Source organism: Papio anubis, chromosome 3, assembly GCF_008728515.1.
Source record: "Papio anubis isolate 15944 chromosome 3, Panubis1.0, whole genome shotgun sequence".
Taxonomy (NCBI): Eukaryota; Metazoa; Chordata; class Mammalia; order Primates; family Cercopithecidae; genus Papio; species Papio anubis.
The window spans coordinates 90,084,216-90,108,687 of NC_044978.1; the positions used below are offsets into that span (position 1 = coordinate 90,084,216).

The 24,472-nt window shown below is 41.8% G+C and overlaps 1 protein-coding gene across 10 annotated transcripts in view; it reads right to left on the reverse strand.

Annotated features, from left to right (window-relative positions):
- Positions 1-24,472, reverse strand: part of METAP1 (methionyl aminopeptidase 1) — a 112,482-nt gene that overhangs the window by 26,143 nt on the left and 61,867 nt on the right. For 6 of the 10 annotated variants that reach the window (XM_031664411.1, XM_031664412.1, XM_031664410.1 and 3 more), the window contains 4 exons: positions 6,921-6,972; positions 3,901-3,994; positions 1,199-1,311; positions 89-149 (listed from right to left, as the gene is read on the reverse strand). In XM_031664411.1, the coding sequence (XP_031520271.1) occupies positions 89-149; positions 1,199-1,311; positions 3,901-3,943 (217 nt within the window). In that variant the 5' untranslated portion in view covers positions 3,944-3,994; positions 6,921-6,972. Of the gene's footprint in view, positions 1-88; positions 150-1,198; positions 1,312-3,900; positions 3,995-6,920; positions 6,973-14,309; positions 14,334-14,857; positions 15,002-24,472 lie in introns of those variants that run through there. The other 4 variants (XM_031664408.1, XM_003898993.5, XM_009207231.4 and 1 more) reach the window with 3 other exon arrangements.

The following is a 24,472-nucleotide window of genomic DNA, read 5'->3' on the forward strand; positions in this document are numbered from 1 at the left end:
TACATTTATTAGAAGTCCAGCACTGAAAAATTTCTACAAGAAAAGCATTCCTTCCCTTTGCAGTAGTCATCAACATAGCAGAGCTTACCCAAGGGATGATCGGCATAATCTGGTCTTTGAATATAACTTGGCACTGGCCTTGTTGGCATCTAAAAACATCAAAGAAGTTAGTTAAAACTGATTTACCAAGAAAAAATAAATAAAACTGGGCAGAAAAAAAGTCCATTCAAAAGTTTTTAGAAGTTTTAAATGGCACCTTAAATATTATAACAGATATATATTTCATTAATATTATGCTTTACTTTTCCTAGTGGTAATGCCACCCCTTTCACAGGGTATTTTAGAAAGGGGGAAAGTGGTCAAGGCCATTAAGGATTTAAAATTAGACAGAGACTAATAACAAGACACCCATGTTATTCCAAAGAAATTGGCAAGCTGACAACAATAAAATCATGTCTCAAAGTAAATATATACCAACATGTTTGTAGTCATTCTCTCTGGGAGGCAGAATTAAGAAGATTTTGTTATGTTTTTCCTATTTTTCCAAATTTTAAAGATTAAAGATGTATTCCTTTTATTAAAAAAAAATCATCAGTAAAGAGAATTTAAATATTTAAGGGTGACAAATAGATTTCAACTTGAATGAATTCTTACATTAAAACTCCGACTCTTATCCGCCAAGAATAGAGGAAGTGAAAAGAGTGGCAGAAAAGCCATATCTAAATTAAGGGAGAAATATATCATAATAAAATAATTTTAGAAAAGTGTAATACAGTCAGTCCTCCATACCTCCTGGTTCCGCATCTGTTGATGCACTATCCGTGATACGGAAGGTTGACTTTAAGGAACTTGAGCATCAGTGGATTTTGGAAACTGTGTGGGAGTGAGGATGCCCTAGAACCAATCATCCATGGATATCAAGGGACGACTATACACACTACCATCATGCCAACAACAAAATATCTATTCCACCTTAGCCCACGCTTCTTTTTAAAAGTTTTACCTATTTCATCTAATTTTTTTTCCACTTCTTCCATGATTGCCAAACTAACAGCTCCCAAATGATGTACCATAAGAGCTTTAGAGCTAAAATGCAAGTTCCTTTGTAAACTCAATCCTGATTATATGATTCACTATAGTATCATTTTTGGAAAATTCAAAATTGGAATGTTAAGATTTTATTACCTTATTTACTCACCAGTGGATAATGTGGTCTGAGTTTACCAGTATATCGATAACCTGCCCATGGGTCAGTATTAATATCACCTTCCACAGTCCAGGAAGACACTTCTCGCTTTGCCTTTTCATCCTCTGGGAGACGGAAGAATAGATGTGAGAGGAAAGAAGAGAAGGAGGGAAAGGAATGTTTCAGTTGTCAAGCTAGTGAGCAGCAGCATACTTTGAATATCTCGTTTAAAACCAAGCCAGCAAGCCCAGGCACAAAAATCCACCAAACTTCTACCCTAACCTAAATCACCAAAGCAACTGCTTTACTGCCATATTCAAAAACCCTTATAACTCCTTTTCGAAGATCTAAGGTCTTAGAAGGAAAAAACTCCATGTAAACATATACTACGTTTTTACATAATATCGAACAGGAACAGCCCATACACAGCTTTCCTAATGCATTCTTGCCACATCAATTTATAGAAAACCCATTTTAAAATATGAAGCCCTAGTAAAACCTAAACCTACCCAACTGAGATCAGATGTTACAAATGAATTATCCTCTTACTAAAAGAACAGATCCTAAGTAATCCCAAAGCAACTTTAAAATAAAAAATAATTATTTCTCACAAAGCTGATCAATGGCTTTCAAGTCAGTATTTCAATTCACTTTGAAAACTTTATGATCATCATTTGCCTCTTTTCAGAAATGGGGTAAAGGAAAGAGGTAGGAAAAAGGCAAAGACAAGGGAGGGAACAATCTGTTGAAAGTTCAGCAGAAAAATTAAGAATCACACCCATGCACACAATCCTGTCAGTTATTAATCTACATGTGCTGACTGAAATATACGCAAGAATTCTACTCACACAGAAGACCCTCTTTGGTGCCTGTGATGTCAACACACTGGCTGCACCTCTTATCCACATAGTAAAATAAAACTACAAACCTAAGACTTTAAATAGCAGGAATACAAGTCCCTCGTGGACCAAGTATTGGCCTAAACACCTCCCAGTGCACTCAGACCTTTTCCTGATTATTGTCATTCTACCATAGGTATTAAGAGTCAAACCTCAAACTGATTTTAGAAGTGTCTGAAAGAAATAAAAATAAAACTCCCCTCTTAAAAAATCTATTTAAAATACAAAATGAAGGAAACTAGATGTAATCATAAAATGTTAAAGTTAGAGAAGATCTTAAAGACAATCTAGTGTTGTTTCTTTATTGTACGTATGAGGAAACAGAGACTGTGTGGTTCACATAGCTGTGACACAAGAATGCCAGCCCCAGTCCAGTACTCTTAAAGAGCATGTGGCTAACTTTGGAAAGGCCCTTAAGGTACAATTGACAAGAATGCAAAAATATAGAAAATCCATTCATATTACTTTGGAAGAGAATATATTTATACTATTACATATAAAGGAATAGAAAGATACCGTGCTACTGAATTTTAAAATAAAGATACCATGCTACTGAATTTTAAAATATCTTTCTCCCCTCTGGAATTCCAAAAAGTCACTGTGAATGTTAATATCAATGGGAAAACTTTCTCATCACAGGACAAAAACAAACTTCATCCATTGCTACTTGGGTCAAACATGACAGAAAACAGTTTGAAATGGGGGCCAACTGAGCCTGCTTCAGCTATGAAGTGCATCAAGTGATTTTGTCTGAAACATGAACCTCAAAAATAATTTTCTCCCAAAACCCAGGAGAGAACAGCAATCAAGACACAGGCTTTTTGCACTAGCATACTCCTGGGCAGGGAACAGGGAGAAGGTGAGGGTGTAAAAATCTTTTAAAGCTTCCTGTTGATCTGGATTTTACCCTTCCACAGTCTATATTCAAAAGAGAATTTAGGTCCACGAGCAGCAGCTCAGGCCTGTAATCCCAGCACTTTGGGAGTTCAAGGTGGGTGGACTGCTCGAGCTCAGAAATTCAAGACCAGCTTGGACAACATGGAAAAACCCATCTCCACAAAATATACGAAACTTAGCTGGGCATGGTGGCACATGCCTGTAGTCCCAACTACTCAGAAGGCTGAGGTGAGGTAGAAGGATTGCTCAAGCCCAGGAGGTTTAGGCTTCAGTGAGCCGTGATTGCACCACTGCACTCCAGCCTGGGCAACAGAGGAACACTGTCTCAAAAAAAAAGTAAAGCAAACAAATAGTATAACCCAAAACTACCACGACAACTAAAGTTGAATATCACAAGTTCTTCTCTCATCTCTAGGTATAATTTGCTTAACGGAAATTCACGCTTGAAAAGAAAATTCGTTTACATTTTAGGATCAATTAGCCTTAGGTGCTAACCACATAATAGACCATTAATAAATCTGAATTGAGCTGATGATGGTAGCACAACTGCATAATAACTAATCTTTTTGAAAAGACTGTACAACAGGACAGTATAAATAAACATTTGTAAGCTGTCTTCCAAACATTACAATGCAACAGTCCCAGGTAAAATGCAGGTAGTGTCATATGTACGTGATACATGCAAGGTCTGGCCCAAAGTTCATCACAGTCAGGCTTTGTTCTTTAAAAAGTTGTATGCAGGCTGCTTCCTCTGGCCAGCTGACACAAAATAACTAAGCTTTGCATGGGACGGGATTTTCTGATCAAAATTCTGACTCAAGTCTTCCAGATATGATAATTAGTTTTTGAGTACTTACTATGTGTGGTACACATGCTAAACACTTCTCATGGATTTGCTTATTTAATCCTCACACAAACCTGTGATTCCAGCATCTTGGAGGTGAGACTTAGAGTAACCCATGGTCGCAAAGTTTGGTGGAGCCAGTTTAAGACATTACATAACACCTTCTCTCTGTAACCCAAAAATCAGGCACACTAGTGTGAATGGGTAGGGGAGTGGAAGAAAAAGTATCACTTTGAGTTATTTTATTAATTGCGGGGTTTTTTGTTTTGTTCTGTTTTTTATTTTTTATTTCTTTTATTGAGATGGAGTGTCGCTCTGTCACCCAGGCTGGAGTGCAGTGGTGCAATCTTGGCTCACTGCAAGCTCCGCCTCCCTGGTTCAGGCCATTCTCCTGCCTCAGCCTTCGGAGTAGCTGGGACTACAGGGGCCCGCCACCACGCCCGGCTAATTTTTTTGTATTTTTAGTAAAGATGGGGTTTCACACTGTTAGCCAGGATGATCTCATCTCCTGACCTCGTGATTCGCCCGCCTTGGCCTCCCAAAGTGTGGGATTACAGGTGTGAGCCACCGTGCCTGGCCTAAATGCGGTTTTTATACCTTAATTTTGGCTATTCAAGATACTTGTCAAATTCTTCCACCTTCACTTCAGGAACATGAGAAACAAACACACTGAATATGCCAGTGATACATTAAAAAGTGTACAGTAATACAGTCTTGAGATGTGAAATGCTACAACTTCTACAGATCATACTAAAAGTAAACGCTGCTTAAGGTACACTGTGACAGAAGATACAATATAAAAAACATGCACCCAAGAATCAGCATTATGTGCTTTTAATTAAGGACTTTACCATCTGAATGGTCTTTACTATGACAAGTTAAAAAAAAAAAAAAAAAAAAAAAACTACCTGAGTCATTTAACTCGCTTGAAAATTTCCTAATGCCTACATTAAAAAATTAAGCTTCTATGATTAAGCAAACTCCAGATCCAGATGTTCCAGTGATGAATTCTATCAAACATTTAAAAAAGAAATAATACCAATTCTATATAATCTCTTCCAGAAAATAGAAGTGGGAAATATATCCCATTTTATTTCATGAGTCCAGAATTGCTTCAATACCAAAACCAAATATATTAAAAGCAAATTATAGATCAATATATCCCATATGAATATTAATCAGACATCAGTAGACACTACACTTAAAAAAAAAAAAAAAAAAAAACCTAACTACATCATCTTCATGACAAGAAATGCTTGCTATGTGTTATCTCACTATCGTTTCTTGGACTGAAGTGCTAACTTTAAAGATGCACTGGTTCCTTCCTAGCACAACATTGTGTTTCCCCAATGCTTTTCTCGATACTCTTCTTGTCTCTGGAGATCACCCTTCTCCACACCATTCCCTCCTCTAGGACTGTCACTCAACGTTTACTGTAGTCAACTTATTAGGGTATGAAAGATACGGAGCTAGCCACCTGAGGATGATCTCTATCCACCATAGCCAAAGGGATTAAATACAGCAGGCTTATCCACCGAAAAAAGTTATCCCAAAAGATCCAAGAGAGCAACAGCTACAAGATGGCACCATATTAAACACTAGAGATATAAGTAAAATGTAAATAGCCTAAATCCAGTGTTGTAATAATTACCTTCTTTTTATATAGGGAACACCTGCTGTTTATTCCCTTGTAGTGTCAATCAAAAGGAAATAGCCCTTCCCTTAAATATCCAGTATTGAAGAAATAGGCACACATCAATGAGTTAGCAAATCTGAGAGGCCCATTATAGGCTTTTTTACTAACATACTGTTTAACCTCAACCCTTTATTACTTACCAATGCTTTAACTTCCTGGATACAAAATGCTAATAACTGGCTCAAAGAGTTCTGCAAAATACCTAACACATTAGAAATACAGGATGTATGTAATGCATGAATGAATAAAGTTAAGTGAGATTACTTAAATCCATCTCTAAACTTTGACAGAGGTAACAAATCAACAAGTCCTATCTTTTATGCGTTAATAAACTTACACTGAGTCACATCATCTATCCTCATCTCTAACCACATTTCTCCCACAACAACCTAGCATGTCCATTAAATGTAGATGTTGCTTTATACAACCACAGAAAATTTATCTTTTTCACATCTGTATTTCCCTGTTCCTTCAAATGGTGGTTTGGCTGACCTCAATTAGATTTGTTTTGGTAAAAACAAACTACATTCAAACTCCATTAAATCAGCTAACTCCTAAAAAAAAAAAAAAAAAAATACACAAGTAGATGAATATAAGACACCAAGATTACGTATGTAGAAACAGAAACCTTATACCAAGAACCATGTAAATAAATAGCCACGTTATTTCCCACTTCAAATTAAATCAAGCTTCGATCCATCAGGATGGCAATGCTATACAGAACAGAAAGCCCTTGTCAACTTTCAGGCAACTGTGACAGGTTTTCTTAGACCAGCCACACTAATGACGTGAATTTACAGGATAAATTAGCTGGAGCAAAAAAGGCTATGTGAATTTCAGCTACATCACTGTGGCTGACAGTAATAGCTAAAAAGCTGCTAATAGTTTTACTTTGTGGTATTACACACAAAACTTCAAAAAAGAAAATTAAACGTTAGACTGCAGGTAGTAACATTAAAACACCAAAAAACAAAGTAATATAGTTTTGAGTAGAAAAAGCAATACAAATTGAAACTAAAAGAAACCAAAAGGGATCTGGTTAAATGAAGCCAAATCACTCACATAAGCCCTGACTACTATATGCAAACACTTCCAGCAACACAAGAAGGTGTCAAAAGATTAGAGTATCATCAGGTGTGGCTCAAGTAAGATCCATCTATACTAACAAGTATCTCATATTTTCATGTTAAATATGTAAAACAAGATTAAGATATTATTCAGACATATTTTATTTGCATTACATATCACAAAGAATTTAAAATATGTCATAATTCTAGTATTCAGGATTATACTTTCAGAACTTTCAAATATACACCTTCAGAACTGGAAGAATTCTTATTTTCTGGCACAAATGCCACTTCTAAGACAAATGGTATAAAAATTTGTGATTGTACTTACTTGCTTTCTTATGTAGTAACTTGTGAGTAGCCCAACTTCCTTTAAAACATTCCTAAAAGAACAAAAAAGGAAATTAGTGTCAGGCCTTCCTTAATGAGAAACATTTTAAGGAATATTGTATATAAGCAAGAGTTACTATAAACTATTTGCAAAAATCAAGACCTGTAACTTTGCAAAATAAATATTTGGAAAAAATTAAGAAATGACACCTGTTCAATATTCACTTCAAAAAGCAACCTAAACTTTACTTCAAATAAGCAAGGAACATTAGGCTAAATGTTATATAGTAGTCATAGTTATATTTCAATTTTATGTCAACAAATTATTCTGAAGTATTTCAAAAGAATCATTAGACAACCAATCACACACTGAAAAAAATTGGAAGAAAATTTTTGCAGATTCTTTTATTTACAGTAGTTAGGTTGCAAATCAGTCATACACACACACTAAAATCACCCATGTGAGTAGTTACTATGTGACACAGCCCTGAGGCCATAAGCTGTGTGAGGGAAGGGATGGTATCAAAGTTTACCACTATTGCTCAGAGCCAAGCAGAGTGCCTGGTTCTGCTAGGGTTTCAGTAAATGCTTGACTGAATGATCAGAATTAATAACTAGAAAAGACTTTTCATTTAGGAAAAAATGTTCATGTAACATATTTCAGACACTAGTAAGAAGTGACAAACTAGGAAAATGAATTCAAGTAATTAATTGAATTCAAGTAAGGAACTCAAGTAATAAAGGAAAAGAATAATTCAACCAGACATAGACTTTATGTTTTGAGGTTGATGGCTTCTCCTTCAAAGAGTTCAAAGTTAACGCAAATAAATTATTAAAAATGCTAAGAAAATTCACAAAGTCCTACAAATGTTTTATCTTTGTAGACATAAAACTAGTAAGACATGGACAAGAAGAAAGCCAAGAAAAAAAAAAAAAAAAAAACAGAAAAAAAAAAATCCCCAGGACTATGTAGTTAATCAAATCATATTACACTAAAGCTGCCTTCTGTAAAGACTTGCCCAAGGGACTCTGAAAGATCAGTTTCCCCATCCTTGACTAGAATCTTCACTACTTTCTCTTTATTCTTCCTGTAGCCTCCACAGCCGGCAACAGTTAAGTGAAGAAAATCCAGGTCATCCCTATCTCTACAGCCTACAACCTAAACAGATTCCAAATGTATAAAAAGGTATCTACAACATTAGAGATTTTTCAGTTTTGAAGCTAAAACCGAGCTCAGTCTTTTGGGGAGATTGGGTTAGTCTGGTAAGCAGAACAATGGCACCTCAAAAATGTCCCTGTCATATTCCTCAGAATCCAAGGAATGTGTAAATATGTTAGGTTATATGACAAAAGGTGGGGGGTTGACCTCTTGTCCCTTCTCTGAGTTTTCATTAACTGAATTCATACTGCAGCAAGAAAGACTAAAGTCTGTCAACACACCTGGAAGGACTCTTCACAAACCATGTGTGTTCTGCAGGCCTAAAAGACTGTCCCAGGCCACTTGTCCTTCAAGCCCATTGAGTTCCCCCCTAAAAATCATTTACAATCCCCATAAAAACATCCACATTTCCCCATCTCCTTTTCCCCTAAGAACTAGGGTATAAGCATCTGTACCCCAGTGGGTTATTAGACATTCTGTGATTCTCCCCTATGCACACTAATAAATTTGTATACCATTTCTCCTATTAATTTGCTTTTTGTAAGTTGATTTTTTGGTGAAACTTCAGAGGGCAAAGGGGAAATTTTCCCTTAGGTCTTCAAAGCCATCATTAACTAATATTTTGAAATTCAGCATATACATTGAAAAGTAGCCACTCAAATAGCCATGTATTCTCCTCAGAGGATTTCAGAGTGCTTTATACTTGGTTCATGAAACATCCATCAAATTCTAGCTTTTTAACAAGAGGGCTGATAGAATTATTCTCATTAAATAAGGACTTGTCTCACAAAACAGATTCATTAGCTAAGGGCTTATATTTTAAAATATATGAGCAAAAAGTAACCAAAATATTCATAATAAACCCCTCTCACCTCCGTAAGGACACCGATTTTTCTCTTCCTTACTGGGGCCATGAGGCAATCAAGTCATGGTCTTCAACATCATTAATGTTGTCAAAACATTCCCACATCTCCTAAGAACTCTCTAAACCTAAATAATATTCCTTCCCTAAATCACAACTTCACTCTTTTTCTTCCTCTTACTCACCAGTAGAAGAGGAATACTCAAAATCCTGAAAGACTATCCATTCTCCGAAGAGTTAATTTCTGACTCCTTAACTGGGCAATCTTTCCCTCCTCATCTCTAACAAATGAACCAAAGACCTAACTAACCTAGATTTAGAGTTCCCCAGGCAAACACCACACTTCTCAATCTCTTCCCTTTGTACAACTTGACCTACCTAATCCTAACACTCACCAAACACTCACCGTTATAACTGTGTCCTCAGAAGCTTTACCCATTCCATTAGGTCTGTTTCAAATACTACTTTCTCTAAAAAATGTCCACACTTCACTCCACCCACAAGCTTAACATGTCACATGTACTTATTCAATACTCGCTGACAAGCACTTTGTCTTACTCTTTATTCTCCACTTATTTAATAACACCAAGGCATTATTATAACCAGTAGGTAAAACTTCAGTTTTCAACCCAAGACAACATGCTTTTTCTTTAGCACCAACAGGAATTTACTAAATTTAGGAGCTTATAAACCCAAAATATCTGAGACAGGCCTCAGTCACTTTAGAAAGTTTATTTTGCCAAAATTAAGGATGCACCAGTGACAGCCTCATGAGGTACTGATGACATGTGCCCAAGGTGGTCAGGGTACAGTTTGCTTTTACACATCAATCAATACATGTAAGACTTAACACTGGTTCCATCTGGAAGGGTGGGACAACTCAAAGTGGGGAAGAAGCCTTCCAGGTGACAGGTAGATTTAAACATATTCTGACTGGCAGAAAGAATGTCTAGCTGTAGAAAGGAATGTCTGGGTTAAGACAAGGGGTTATAGAGACCAAGGTTTTTACCATGCAGATGAAGTCTCCAGGTAACATAACAGGCTTCAGAGAAAATAGATTGTAAATATTTCTTATCAGACTCAAGGTCTGTGTTGATGCTAATGCTGGAAGGGCACGTCCAACTTCCACTTCCAGACATGGCCTGAACCAGTCTTTCAGGTCAGAGTGCCCTGGCCAAGAAGGGAGAGTCCATTCGGATAGTTGCTGGGGGCCAGGGTAGGACGGCAGTTCAAATTTTATTTTTTTTGGTTTATAAGCTAAAATGGGATAGTGTGGTTCTCAGCTCTGGCTCTTCATTAAAATCCTATGGAATGCTTTTCTTTACAAATAAATAGCCATGTTATTCCCCACTTCAAATTCAATCAGAATCTCTGGGAATTTGCTACGTAGATAATTCTTATTTATTTCCAGTACTGTGAATCACTGAAGAGGAAAAAAGTCAGTTAAGAGTAGGTGCTCGCATTTCATTTCTAGAACAAGTCATTTCCTACTGAAACCGCCACTACAAAATTATAACTCAAACAGTGAAAGAGATCTGACCTAACCAATTCTGTCTTGCTTCTAACCTCCAATCTGTCCTTGTTCATTCCTGGGCATAGGCCAAACTTATTCATTCCTGGGCACAGGCCAAACTAACTTTGGGAGCAACTTATAGTTTAAAACAAGGGTCCCCAAACCCCAGGCCACAGACTACTACTGGTTAGTGGCCTGTTAGGAAGCAGGCTGCACAGCACAAGGTGAGCAGCAGATGGGCTCGCATTACCACATTACCGGGTGGAGCCTGAGCTCCACCTCCTATCAGATCAGCAGTGGCATTAGATTCTTATAAAAGCGCACAAACTCTATCGTGAACTGCAAATGCAAGGATCCAGGTTGTACGTTCCTTATGAGAATCTAACTAATGCTTGAAGATCTGAGGTGGAACAGTTTCATCCTGAAAACATATCCCCACCACCCCCAAGTCCATGGAAAAACTGACTTCCACAAAACTTTTCCCTGGTGCCAAACAGGTTGGGAACAACTTAAAGACAATAACAGCCCTTTCCCAAACCAAATCCTTCTTCCTGGAAACCAGACTGCCTTTGTAGGACTAACAAATTAGCCAAAAGATTAGAAATTATGTTTCAGGAGTTATGCAGCTGGAGGCTACAAGATTCTGACCCTCCCCAAATCACCCCTGGGGATAACAACACTATTGTAAAACCTAAGATCAGTGCTTGAAATATTTTGCAGACCCTTCACTTGATGGATCAGCTGCCATCATCCAGATGAGTAAACTGGTTTATGTGGTCTTGTGGCCCCTACACAGGAACTGACTCGGCACAAGAGAGAGAGGTGACAATGTGCTAGCAGCCCCTGCTCTCAGCGCCTCCTCAGCCTCAGCGTCCACTCTGGCCAAGCTTGAGGAGCCCTTCAGCCCGCGGCTGCACTGCGGGAGCCCCTCTCTGGGCTGGCGGAGGCCAGAGCCGGCTCCCTCTGCTTGTGGGCAGGTGTGGAGGGTGAGGAGCGGGTGAGAAATGGGGCTGCACACGGCACTCACAGGCCAGCGCAAGTTCCAGGTAGGCGCAGGCTCGGAGGGCCCTGCACTCGGAGCAGCCAGCTGGTGCTGCCGGCCCCAGGCAGTGAGGAGCTTAGCACCCAGGCCAGCAGCTGTGGAGGGTACGCCGGGTCCCCCAGCACTGCCAGCCCACCCGCACCACGCTTGAATTCTCACTGGGCCTCAGCCATCTCCCCAGGGGACAGGGCTTGGGACCTGCAGCCCGCCATGCCTGAGCCCCCACGCAGTGGGCTCCCACACAGCCCAAGCCTCCCCGACGAATGCCACCCCCTGCTCTGCGGTGCCTGATCCCATCAACCGCCCATGGGCTGATGAGTGCAAGCACGTGGCGTGGGACTGGCGGGCAGCTCTGCCCACGGCCCTGGTGCAGGATCCACTAGGCGAAGCCAGCTGGGCTCCTGAGTCAGGTGGGGACTTGGAAAACTTCTATGTCTAGCCGAAAGCATTGTATATGCACCAATCAGCACTCTGTGTCGAGCTCGGGGTTCGTGGATGCACCAATCAGCACTCTGTATCTAGCTAATCTGGTGGGGACTTGGAGAACCTTTATGTCTAGCTAAAGGATTGTAAATGCACCAATCAGCACCCTGCGTCTAGCTCAAGGTTTATAAACACACCAAAATCAGTACTCTATGTTTAGCTAATCTAGTGGGGACCTGGAAAACTTTTGTGTCTAGCCAATGGATTGTAAATGCACCAATCAGCACTCTGTGTCTAGCTCAGGGATTGTCAGCACCCTGTCAAAACGGACCAATCAGCTCTCTGAAAAATGGACCAATCAGCAGGATGTGGGTGGGGCCTGATAATGGAATAAAAGCAGGCTGCCTGAGCCAGCTAGCAGCAACCCACTTGGGCCCCCTTCCACACAGTGGAAGCTTTGTTCTTTCACTCTTCCCAATAAATCTTGCTGGTACTCACTCTTTGGGTCCGCTTCGCCTTTATGAGCTGTAACACTCACTATGAAGGTTTGCAACTGCACTCCTGAAGCCGGTGAGACCACGAACCCACCAGGAGGGACAAACAACTCTAGACATACTGCCTTTAAGAGCTGTAACTCTCACCGCAAAGGTCTGCAACTTCACTCCTGAAGTCAGCGAAACCACGAACCCACCAGAAGAAAGAAACTCCAGACACGTCCAGACATCAGAAGGAAGAAACTCCAAACACACCATCTTTAAGAACGGTAACACTCGCCGTGAGGGTCCACAGCTTCATTCTTGAAGTCAGCGAGACCAAGAACCCACCAATTCCAGACACAAGAAGATAGCTTTGACTCTCTCTGATTTCATCTCTGACCCAACCAATCAGTACTCCCGACTCACTGCCCACCCCCCCAACCAAATTATCTGTAAAAACGCTGATCCCCATGTAGCAGGAAGAGCCGCAGACAAAACCCCTCAGACACCAAGTTAAAGAAGGAAGGGGTTTATTTGGACGGGAGCATTGACAAGACTCCTGTCTCAAGAGCCAAGCTCTCCGAGTGAGCAATTTCTGTCCCTTTTAAGGGCTCACAACTCTAAGTGGGTCCATGTGAGAGTGTCGTGATCGATTGAGCAAGCAGGGGATAGATGACTGGGGGCTGCATGCAACGGTAATCAGAATGGAACAGAACAGGACAGGGATTTTTACAATGCTTTTCCATACAATGTCTGGAATCTATAGATAACATAACTGGTTAGGTCAGGGGTTGATCTTTAACTACCAGGCCCAGGGCACAGCGCCAGGCTGTCTGCTTGTGGATTTCATTTCTGCCTTTAAGTTTTTACTACTTCTTTCTTTGGAGGCAGAAATTGGGCATAGGACAATATAAGGGGTGGTCTCCTTCCTTACCCAAATGCTTGAGGAGACTGATTTGAGTAATAAAACTCCCATCTCCCACACACTGGCTCTGCATGAGTAAGTAACTCTTTCTCTACTGCAATTGCCTTGTCTTGATAAATCAGCTCTGTCTAGGCAGCGAGCAAGGTGAACCCACTGTATGGTTACACTACTTTAGCATCTATCAAATTAACCTGTGCAACTAACTCCCACCTTATTTTAGGCCCCACTGACTTGCCAAACTACAACAGCTTCACGATGTATCTCCCCATCTTGAACCTCTCTCAAATTCTTTCCTATTCCAAACCATCCTAAAGTAGTGGCTAGAATTAACATTAAATAGTTTTCATAATGTGACCACCCATAATGTGTCCTATTACCTTAAAATCCTGTATTATCTCTTTTCCACCATCTCAAATCTAACATCAATTCATGTTGATGAGAGAGTGAGGAAATAAGCACACCATACAATGTTAGCAAGAAAGCTGAGTAGTCACCTGGTAACTACAAGGATTTGCATGTATCAAGATACAACATATATATAAATACTTTCAAATACTTAATATGTAAACACATATACAAAGACAAAAAAATACTTTGACCCAGTAGCTCAATTCCAAATAGTTTAACCAAAGGAAATAATCTGACAAATGAGCAAAACATATGCAACTTAATGCTCACTATAGCATTACTTATAATTGTGAAAAATTAAAGAGAATTCAGATATACATCAATATAAAATAGGTTAAATTATGATTTAATCGTGCAAATGAATCTATGCAGTCATTAGAATCTATGCAGTCATTAGACCTAATGAAATTAGGTCGTGCTGCTCTTGTCAGTCAACATGGAGGCAGAGGAATCGGAGAAGGCCGCAACAGAACAAAGGCACTGGAAGGGACAAACCAGACACTAGATGCAGAGGAGAAACAGGAGGAATCCAAAGAAAAGGCCTGTGGCAACAAGAAGCAGGTAGTGCCAGGTATTGTGTACCTGGGCCATATCCCACCACACTTCCAGCCCCTGCACATCAGCAACCTTCTTAGCACCTGTGGTGAGGTCAGACGCGTTTTCTTTCAGGCTGAGGACTGGTTCATGAGATGTAAGAAGAAGGCAGCAGCAGCCATGGGAGGGAAAAAAAGCAGTCCTACAGCAAGGACTACAACGAGGGATGGGTGGAGTTCCGTGACAAGCACAGAGCCAAGAGCGTGGCGGCCAGTCTACACAACACGCCTATGGGTGCCTGCAGGTGTAGCCCCTTCCATTATGACCTATGGAATCTGGAGTACTTGCACCATTTCACCTGGTCCCACCACAGCGAGCGCCAGGTACACAGGCAGACAGCGCCTGAGAGCGGAGGTCCCTCAGGCCAAGTGTGAGACCGTCTTCTATCTTCAAAGTGTGGAATGGGGACAACGCTTTTTTGCTGCTGATGGGGACCTTGTTCACCCAGATGGCTCCTGGACGTTTGCCCAGCAGCCTACTGAGCAGGAACTGACGGCCCGGAAAGCAGCACAGCCAGGGGGCGTGAATGGGCTCACCTGGCAACTGCCCAGGACAAGACCCGCTCCAACAAAGCGTTCCTGGCCAGGATATTTGGGGCCCCGCCACCCTCAGAGAGCGTAGAAGGACCTTCCCTAGTCAGGGACTCCTGAGGGCGAGGGTGGCCCCTTCCATCTCCTGGCCCCACTCTGCTTCCTGTCTACCTCATAATAGAATGATCATGACTACCCAGGTAGACATTTTATTGTGTTTCTCAGACCAGTGTCTCTGCACTGGTGAGGGCCCAGTCTCACTGCTTTGGTGAGGGCCCAAAAGTGGAAGTTTTGTGGGCTTCCACTATTCCCCCATCTGAACTCCTGTACATGCCTGGCTAATTCATACGGTCACAATAGCATGATTATGACTATTGCATATGCTTGTTTTGTTTGACTCTTGGCTGCCTGCTGCTATAGGGTCCTCTTAAAATCCCACTTCCTGCCCCTTGTAAGGGAAGGAGAAGTTCTACAAAGTTTCTTAAATCCATAAAGGATTTATCATTCCCCAGTTAAATGTTTGTATGTGTATATTCCAAGGCTGCCCCAACTTGTTCCGGAAGGTTGACACAAGGCTAAATGAGTTCCAGATCAGGATACGTGCCATTCCTTATTTGGGAACGCCTCTGACTTCTCATCACTAACTTCCTCTTCTCTTTGTCCTCTTTCCCTTCCTATTTAGGAAAGTTTTAAATTATTAGCCAATCGAGTTAAGTTTAGAGTGTGAGGTCCCATCCCAGCCGATGGGAATGGGGCACAGCCATCGGGGATTGCATCAGGATGTAAAGGTTATAAATGTCCCCGTCTCCTTTGTCCGGTGTGCTCTCATGGCTGGACTGCTGGGGAGTGCACCCTTTCTGCAGAAAGTAAACTAGCCTTGCTGAGAGATCCTTTGTCTCGGAGTTGATTTCTTTACATCGAACTCCTGTGCCCATAAATTTCGTGGCCTGTAGAGGGACACTGTTTCCCCTCCGGTCCTTGGTCCTCTCTTGTAGGGAGGCGCCCAACCATCCTGTTGCGGCAGCCCCAGGGAGATAGCCAGGGCTTACCTGCTGCGAGGAATACATTTGGATTCTCAGCAATGCAGGGGACAAGGAGAAACTTTTAAAATCGCGGGACCAGGAGACCTCGTGCGTGAGCCAAGGTAGGAAAAACTGTTAGAAGGCGGCAAACAACTACTTTAGTGGTCCTTCCTTAAGGGAATATGTGGGATGTATGTGAGTGAATGATTGCGGTTGAGAGAAAGTGACTGTAAGACGAGTGTGGATTATCTTCAGGACAGGGAACAGAGGGGAGAAAGTTATCTCCAGGGAACTGAGAATACAGGCAATAAAGAAACTAAGACTAAAAAGGGGAAGGCTAATCCCAGGGGAAAAGGAGGAAATACATTTGAGCAGACAAGATACCTCTGAGCTGGAGGATCTGGGGGATTGAGTCTACTGGGAAAAAGTCTCACCCAATATGCGGAATACTTCTGGTAGGCCTGGAACTGGAAACCAGGTCAGAGATGAAGGAGGCAAGAAAGACTGAATCCCTCCTCATAGTCCTTTAGGACTTATGCTTACACACTGGAAAGAAAATGAAAGGACTAAACATAAGAAAAAGCAACTAATGATCAAGTATTGTTGCTTTCTGTGGACCCAAGAACCAATTTTAAATCCTGCTGTTTTCTGGCCAAAGTATGGCTCAAATGAAGACTGGGTCTGCCAGCTTCTAAAACTCTATGTTAATAGCAAGAGTCCTATGTCTTCAGAAGAGATAGACTATGCCATGTGCTGGCAGCAGGGGCCAGTTTCTCTTTATCCCCTAAGGGATCTGAAGAAAGGGATGGAGGAGGGTAAAAAGAGAATATCCAGTGGGATCCCCTAAACCATCTTCCTCCATTTCTAGTCCCGCCTCCTCCTCCTCAGGCAACGGCATTCCCACCTCCTCCTCCTCAGGCTCCGTAGGCAGAAGCCTCTGATCTCTCCTTAAAAAGAGGGCTTGAGAGAGAGAACAATGTAGAAGGAATATTCAAAAATTTCCCTTTCCCTGTGTTTCCAAAGAGCCAGCTTTTCAGCTCTTCCCTCTAAAGGAGGTGCCGCAGGGTAGGGGCGCAACTGGATTCTTGAACGCCCCTTTAACCCCCTCTGAAGTCCGAGGTCTAAAGAAAGGGCTTAAGCCTTTGCTAGATGACCCAGAGAGAGCAGTAGAGCAAACTGACCAGTTTTTAGGTCCCAAACTATATACTTGAACTGAATTAATGTCAATCCTGGGTATCCTCTTTTCCTTTTTTTTTTCCTTTGAGACGGAGTCTCGCTCTGTGGCCCAGGCTGGAGTGCAGTGGCACAATCTCGGCTCACTGGAAGCTCCGCCTCTCAGGTTCACGTCATTCTCCTGCCTCAGCCTCCCAAGTAGCTGGGACTACAGGCGCCCGCCACCACACTCAGCTAATTTTTTGTGTTTTTAGTAGAGACAGGGTTTCACCGTGTTAGCCAGGATGGTCTCGATCTCCTGACCTTGTGATCCGCCTGCCTCGGCCTCCCAAAGTGCTGGGATTACAGGCATGAGCCACTGCACCCAGCTGGTATACTCTTTTCAAAGGAAGAGTGAAACATGATCCGTAGAGCTGCTATGGGGACCTGGGAACGTGATAACCCTGCCGGTCAAAATATTCCAGCAGCGAATGTTACATTTCCTGCTCTGGACGCACAATGGAATAATAATAATGCTGTTCACCAGGAGAATATGAGGGATCTACAAGAATTAATTATAAAAGGTATCAAGGAGTCTGCACCCAGACCCCAAAACCTCACTAAGGTCTTTGATGAACAAGAGAAAGATGAGGAACCTACGCACTTTTTAGACGGACTAAGGGAGCAGATGAGAAGGTACACTGATATAGATCCTGACAGTCCACTAGGACAAGGTATCTTAAAATTACATTTTGTTACCAATAGTTGGCCAGATATTGCAAGGAAGCTATAAAAGATAGAGAGGTGGAAAACTCGGTCAACTGAAGAACTTTTAGAAGCAGCACAGAAAGCATACATGAGAAGGGATGAAGACAGATAAAAATAAAAGGCAAAAATTTTTTGGCAGAGTTCACCAGGACCAAATATACCTGGGATGAGATTTTGACCAGCGCCCACGGGGGCCATCGCACAGACAGTTAGGGGGCAAGGTCGAAATGGAACATGGGAAGACCATAGCATGTGTCATAAAAGTTGGAGATGTAGAACAGATGAATAGAAATCAAAACAAAGGAGCTCCAGAAGAGAACGAGAAGGGGGACAGGATAGGTATCATAAATGTGGAAAACTGGGCCATTTTAAGAGAGAATGCCCTGAGCTAAAGGCCACAGACGAAATTCCATGCCAACCTTTGGAGAGGAAGAACAGGGGAGTCAGGGGCTCTTTCTTTTCCACCTTGATTCCCACCAAGAGCCCTTGATAAATTTAGAGGTGGGACCAAACCATAAACTAATAACATTCCTCATTGGTTCTGGAGCAACTTGTTCTCCCTTATGCTTTTCTCCAAGTGGCCTAAGCTGTTCTCCAGAAGAGCTACTAGCATCTGGGGTGAAAGGAGAGAGGTTTAAGGCCAAAATCCTAGAAGATACAGAAGTCAGATACAAAAATCGGGCAGCTAATATTCAATTTCTATTATTTCCTGAAGCAGGCACTAATTTGTTAGGAAGAGACTTAATGCTAAAGTTAGGTCTTGGACTGCAAGTACGGCCAAAGGGGTTCCTTCCCTCTCTCCACCTGCTAACTACCATTGAGGAGAGGAAAATCCATCCGGACTTATGGTCAAGAGAAGGAAACCAAGGGAGGTTACAGATTCCCCCGACATAAATACATTTAAAGGTTCCAAGGGGCAGTAGCCCAGAGGAAGCAATACCTGATTTCCTTGGAAGGCCAGGTAGGACTAAAACCTGTGACTGAAGGCCTTATTAAAGATGAACTTTTAGAGCCTTGCATGTCTCCGTATAATACCCTTATCCTACCTGTCAGGAAGCCAGATGGATCCTACCGATTAGTATAAGATCTCAGAGTTATAAATGAAATAGTTCAAACCACTCACCCTGCTATGCCAAATCCATATACTAACCTTAGTAAAATTCTGTAAAGTCATCAATGGTTTACTGTAATAGACTTAAAGGATGCTTTCTGGGCATGTCCTTTGGCTGAGGACAGCCGAGATCTATTCACATTCAAATGGGAGGACCCCCATACAGGACAGAAGCAGCAGTACCAGTGGATAGTACTGCCCCCGGATTTGCGGATTCACCAAATATTTTTACTCATGCTCTAGACGGCATTATTAGCGAGACAGACACTCCACCACATTTACATTTAATCCTATATATGGATGACATATTTGTATCTGGAGAAGATATAGAAAAAGAAAGTCAATACTCTGTGTATTTCCTGAATCACTTATACTCTAAGGGACTGCAGGTCTCCAAAGAAAAGCTCCAATATGTAGAACCAGAAGTTAGATATTTAGGTCATCTAATTAGCACGGGCAAAAGGAGAATAGGACCTGAACAGGTCAAGGGAAATGTCTCCTTGCCCCTGCCTCAAACAAAACAGGAACTTACAAAATTTCTGGCATTGATTAGATACTGTAGATTATGGATTGATTCTTATGCATTAAGAAGTAAATTGCTATATGAGAAATTAACTAAAAATGGGCCAGACCCGCTTATAAGGACTTCTAATGAAGTAGACCAACAAATGAAAAGCATGATTGGTATCCGCCCCTGTCTTAGCCCTGCCTTCTTTAGAAAAACCCTTTCATCTTCTTGTTAACATAGACAGTGGAGTGGCCCTTGGAGTACTCACTCAAGAACGTGGAGTCCACCAGCAACCAGTTGCCTTTCTGTCCAAAGTCTTAGATCCAGTTGCCAGTGGGTGTCCCCAGTGCATCCAGTCTGTGGCAGCCACTGCCATATTAGTGGAAGAAAGCAGAAAGATTACCTTTGGGGGATACTTAACAGTAAGTACACCCCTTGAGGTCAAAGTCATCCTAAATCAAAAAGCGGAAAGCTAGCTGACTGATTCTAGGATTTTAAAGTATGAGGCTATCCTATTAGAAAGAGATGATCTAACTATAACCACTGACAGTTCACTCAACCCTGCCGGATTCTTAACAGGGAATCCATTGCTGCAGACAGAGCATTTGTGTCCAGATTTAATTAATTATCATACCAAGGTTCGACCAGACCTATCTGAAACCCCTTATAAAACAAGATGACATTTGTTCCTAGATGGGTCCTCTCAGATGTTTGATGGAAACAGGCACAGTGGATATGCTGTGGTGGATGGAGAAACTCTTGAGGAAATTGAATCAGGGCAATTATCTGATACCTATTCCGCCCAAGGATGTGAACTACTTGCTCTCAGTCAGGCCCTTAAATATCTAGAAAATGAGATAGGAACCACTTACACAGACGCTAAGTACGCTTTTGGGGTAGCGCATACATTTGGAAAAATTGGGACAGAAAGAGGCCTGATGAACAGCCAAGGTCGAGAGCTTGCTCATGAGTCATTAGTGACTTGTGTTTTAAATAATCTCCAGCTACCAGGAGAAACAGCAATTGTACATGTCCCTGGACACCAGCATGACTTTTCATTTGAAAATAGAGGTAATAATCCTGCAGATCAGGTAGCCAAAAGAGCAGCAAGGGCTGTGAAACAAATATTTCATCTAACCCCCTGCCTCCTCTCCCCCAAATTAGCTACTTTCTCTTCCGCCTAAAAGGAAAAACTGAGCGAAATGTGGGCTAAAGAAAATACAGAAGGGAAATGGATTCTCTCAGATCAGAAAGAGATGCTCTCCAAACTCCTTATGAGAGAAGTTCTGTCCCACTTACACCAAGGAACGCACTGGGGCCCTCAGGCCCTATGTGACGCTGTCCTCAGGCTACGGATGTACTGGGATCTATACCCTGGCCAGACAGGTCACTGACAGCTGCATTATCTGTAAGAAAACTAATAAGCAGGCCCTAAAGAAACTACCTCGAGGAGGAAGAACACCTAGGCTGAGACCATTCCAAAGTGTTCAAGTTGATTATACCGAAATACTGCCAGTAGGCTGACTAAAATACCTATTAGTGATAGTAGACCATCTCACTCATTGGGTAGAGGCCACTCTTTTCTCAAAGGCCACTGCCAGTAATGTAGTGAAGGCTTTAATTGAACATATTATACCATAGTTTGGATTAATAGAAAATGTTGACTCAGATAATAGGACCCACTTTACGGCACACATTATTACAAAACTGGCCCAGGTGCTGGACACAGAATGGGAATGCCATATTCGTTAGCACCCCTCCTCCTCCGGGAGAGTAGAAAGAATGAATCAGACTCTTAAAAGTCATCTAACTAAATTTTAGAGACTCACCCAACATGGACCAAATGCCTCCCTATTGCTTTATTCAGAATTGGGACAGCTCCCCGAAGAGATATACGTTCATCCCCCTGTGAAATGTTATATGGATTGCCTTGTTTACATTCCTCAGCTGATGTGCCTACCTTTGAAACCAAAGATCAGTTCCTTAGAAAATACATATCTGGACTCTCCTCTACTTTTTCTTCCCTTAAAACCAAAGGTCTTTTAGCACAAGCACCACCCTTGGAATTGCCAGTACACTTGCATTAGCCTGGAGACCACGTCTTCATAAAGGGATGGAAGGAAGGAAGGCTCGAGCCAATCTGGGAAGGACCCTACCTCGTGTTACTGACCACCAAAACCGCAGTTCGCGCTGCCGAGAAGGGGCAGACCCATCACACTTGAGTCAAGAAAGTGTCGACACTCTCAGAATTCTGGGCTGTCGTCCCCGGGCCAAGTCCCACCAAGTTAAAATTAAGAAGAACCTAATATACCTTTGTTTCTATTTTTCTTTCTTTCCTCTCACTATCTCTCATTTTATTATTAACATAACTAGATTGGAATCGCCTCAAGTGATACCCTTTGACACTTGTCTAGTGACACTATGCGGGGACCTACATAACCAAAAACAACTGGCCTCCTCAGAAAAATATTTATGTCCTGGTCCCCCAATTAATCTAACAGTCTCTCACTCCCATAGATGCGATCAATTACGGCCAAGACACCGCTTCTTCATTCCCACCGAATGGCAGCCTTGCAGCAGTTGGAATGGTGTTCTACAGACCACTCAATACAGAGGCTGGACCTCTACAGGAAGGGTTTGTACTGAGCTTAGGCCTAATCTTTATTTTACCAAAGGAAGCACTTCCCCTGATTGCAAGCTTTGTCAGTGTAACCTTTTTCTTATTTCTATTGCTGATTCAACTAATATGGATAATCAGCCAGCTATCAGCCATCTCTATGGTATTGGGGCAAATGTCAACAGGAAGGATCCTATAGGCATGTTTGAAATACGCCTTCTCCCTCCTCCTCCTTTCCCTTCTCCAACCCCAGTAGTCTTGGCTTTAAATCAAACTTTTATTATCCTGATTAATCCCTTACTAAATGATAAGACAAAAGCATCAGTAGCACAAGTAAATGACTTAAAGCAGACTTTAGCTATTGAGACAGGGTATCAAGATGCAAATGCCTGGTTAGAATGGATTAAATATTCTGTCCGCACTCTAAACAAAATCGACTGTTAAACTTGTGCACACGGTAGGCCAGAGGCCCAGACTGTCCCCTTTCCACTTAAATGGTCTTCACATGCGACGGATTTGGAGTGTGTGGTAGCTCTCTTTCAAGATTCTACAGCCTGGAATGATGAATCTTGCCAAGCTCTCTCTCTGCTATATCCTGCAGAGAGATACAACACCCTGCAGGTCAGCCCCTGAGGGCCATTCAGCCTCCATCTTCCAGGGTAAAGTTTGCCTCATGCCTCTCACGGCAGGAGAACTCAATATTCCTTGGAAATTTCACAGGAATGCAAGGAGGTAAGGCACTTCTAAGAGCTAACCCATCAGGCCTCCATCAGCCATCCTTAAGTGGAACATATGGTGGCATTGTGGGAGGGCACTTACTGGATACTCCACCGGATAACTGGAGTGGTACCTGCACTCCAGTCCAATCGCCTATCCCTTTTACCCTGGCATTTCACCAACAAAAAAAGGAAACGCCCCACCACCAACATGCTAGAAGAGCTCCTTGCGGATCCTTTGATCCTCTTATCTACCTAGAAGCAACAGGTGTTCCAAGGGGGGGGTTCCTGATGAATTTAAGGTCAGAGATCAGATAACTACTAGATTCGAGTCAACATTATTTTGGTGGGTCAGGATAAACAAAAATGTAGACTGGATAAGCTATATTTAGTATAATCAACAATGATAAGTTAACTACACCAAAGACGTGGTTAGGGGAACTATAGATCAATTAAGATCTACCAGCCAAATGACACAGGAAAACAGAAAACCCAGTGCTGCACGTTCATTCTGAATAACACGGCCTCAGACAGAAGTATAACAAGAGCCCTAGAGGGACTTGCTGCTTTATCAAACGAGCTAGCTAAGAACTCTGGCATAAATAACCCGTCTCTAGCTGGTTAGAAAACTGGTTTGGAAATTGGAAAGACACCCCAACCTCAATCCTCACTTCCTCAATAACTGTGTTAGGTATACTTCTACTTGGGGGACGTTGTGTTATACCCTGTATTCAAGGGCTTATACAAAGGCTCATCAGTACAACCCTTAATCTATCCTCTGCCTCTCCCCAACCCTATTTGGAAAGGTTGCTTTTATTAGGGGATCAAGCCAAACAACAAAGTAGAGACTTGCTAGACAGGTTTGAAGAATTGTAAAACAAAAAGAGGAGGGAATTGTAAGGAATGGAGAAGTTCTTCAAAGTTTCTTAAATCCATAAAGGATTTATCATTCCCCACTTAAATGTTTGTATGTGTATATTCCAAGGCTGCCCCAACTTGTTCCGGAAGGTTGACACAAGGCTAAATGAGTCCCAGATCAGGATACGTGCCATTCCTTATTTGGGAACCCCTCTGACTTCTCATCACTAACTTCCTCTTTTCTTTGTCCTCTTTCCCTTCTTCCTATTTAGGAAAGTTTTAAATTATTAGCCAACCGAGTTAAGTTTAGAGTGTGAGGTCCCATCCCAGCCGATGGGAATGGGGCACAGCCATCGGGGATTGCATCAGGATGTAAAGGTTATAAATGTTCCCGTCTCCTTTGTCCAGTATGCTCTCGTGGCTGGACTGCTGGCGAGTGCACCCTTTCTGCAGAAAGTAAACTAGCCTTGCTGAGATCCTTTGTCAGTATTGATTTCTTTACAAGATCAAACTCCCGTGCCCAACAGCCTTTATTTCCAACTAGGGGAATAATGCTTAGTCCAGGTAATCTTTTTCTGTTTAGCAGTCACAGGTGAGGGTGGTATTAGCATCTTTTTTATGTAGAAAAAATTGACAGTTAATGGGGTGGACTCAGTTGGGAAGAAATAATTTCTTCCAAATGTATTTATAGAAAATAAAAATATTTTTGTAAAAGAAAGAAGTAATGAAATTAATCTTACACATGCAAAGAAGTCTACAATGTCTTAGGTTTAAAAAAAAATTAGGTAAGTTAGAAAAGTGAAAAATCCACAAATATGTGGAAATGAAACATACTCTCAATCCAATGGGTCAAAGAAAAAGTCGCAAGG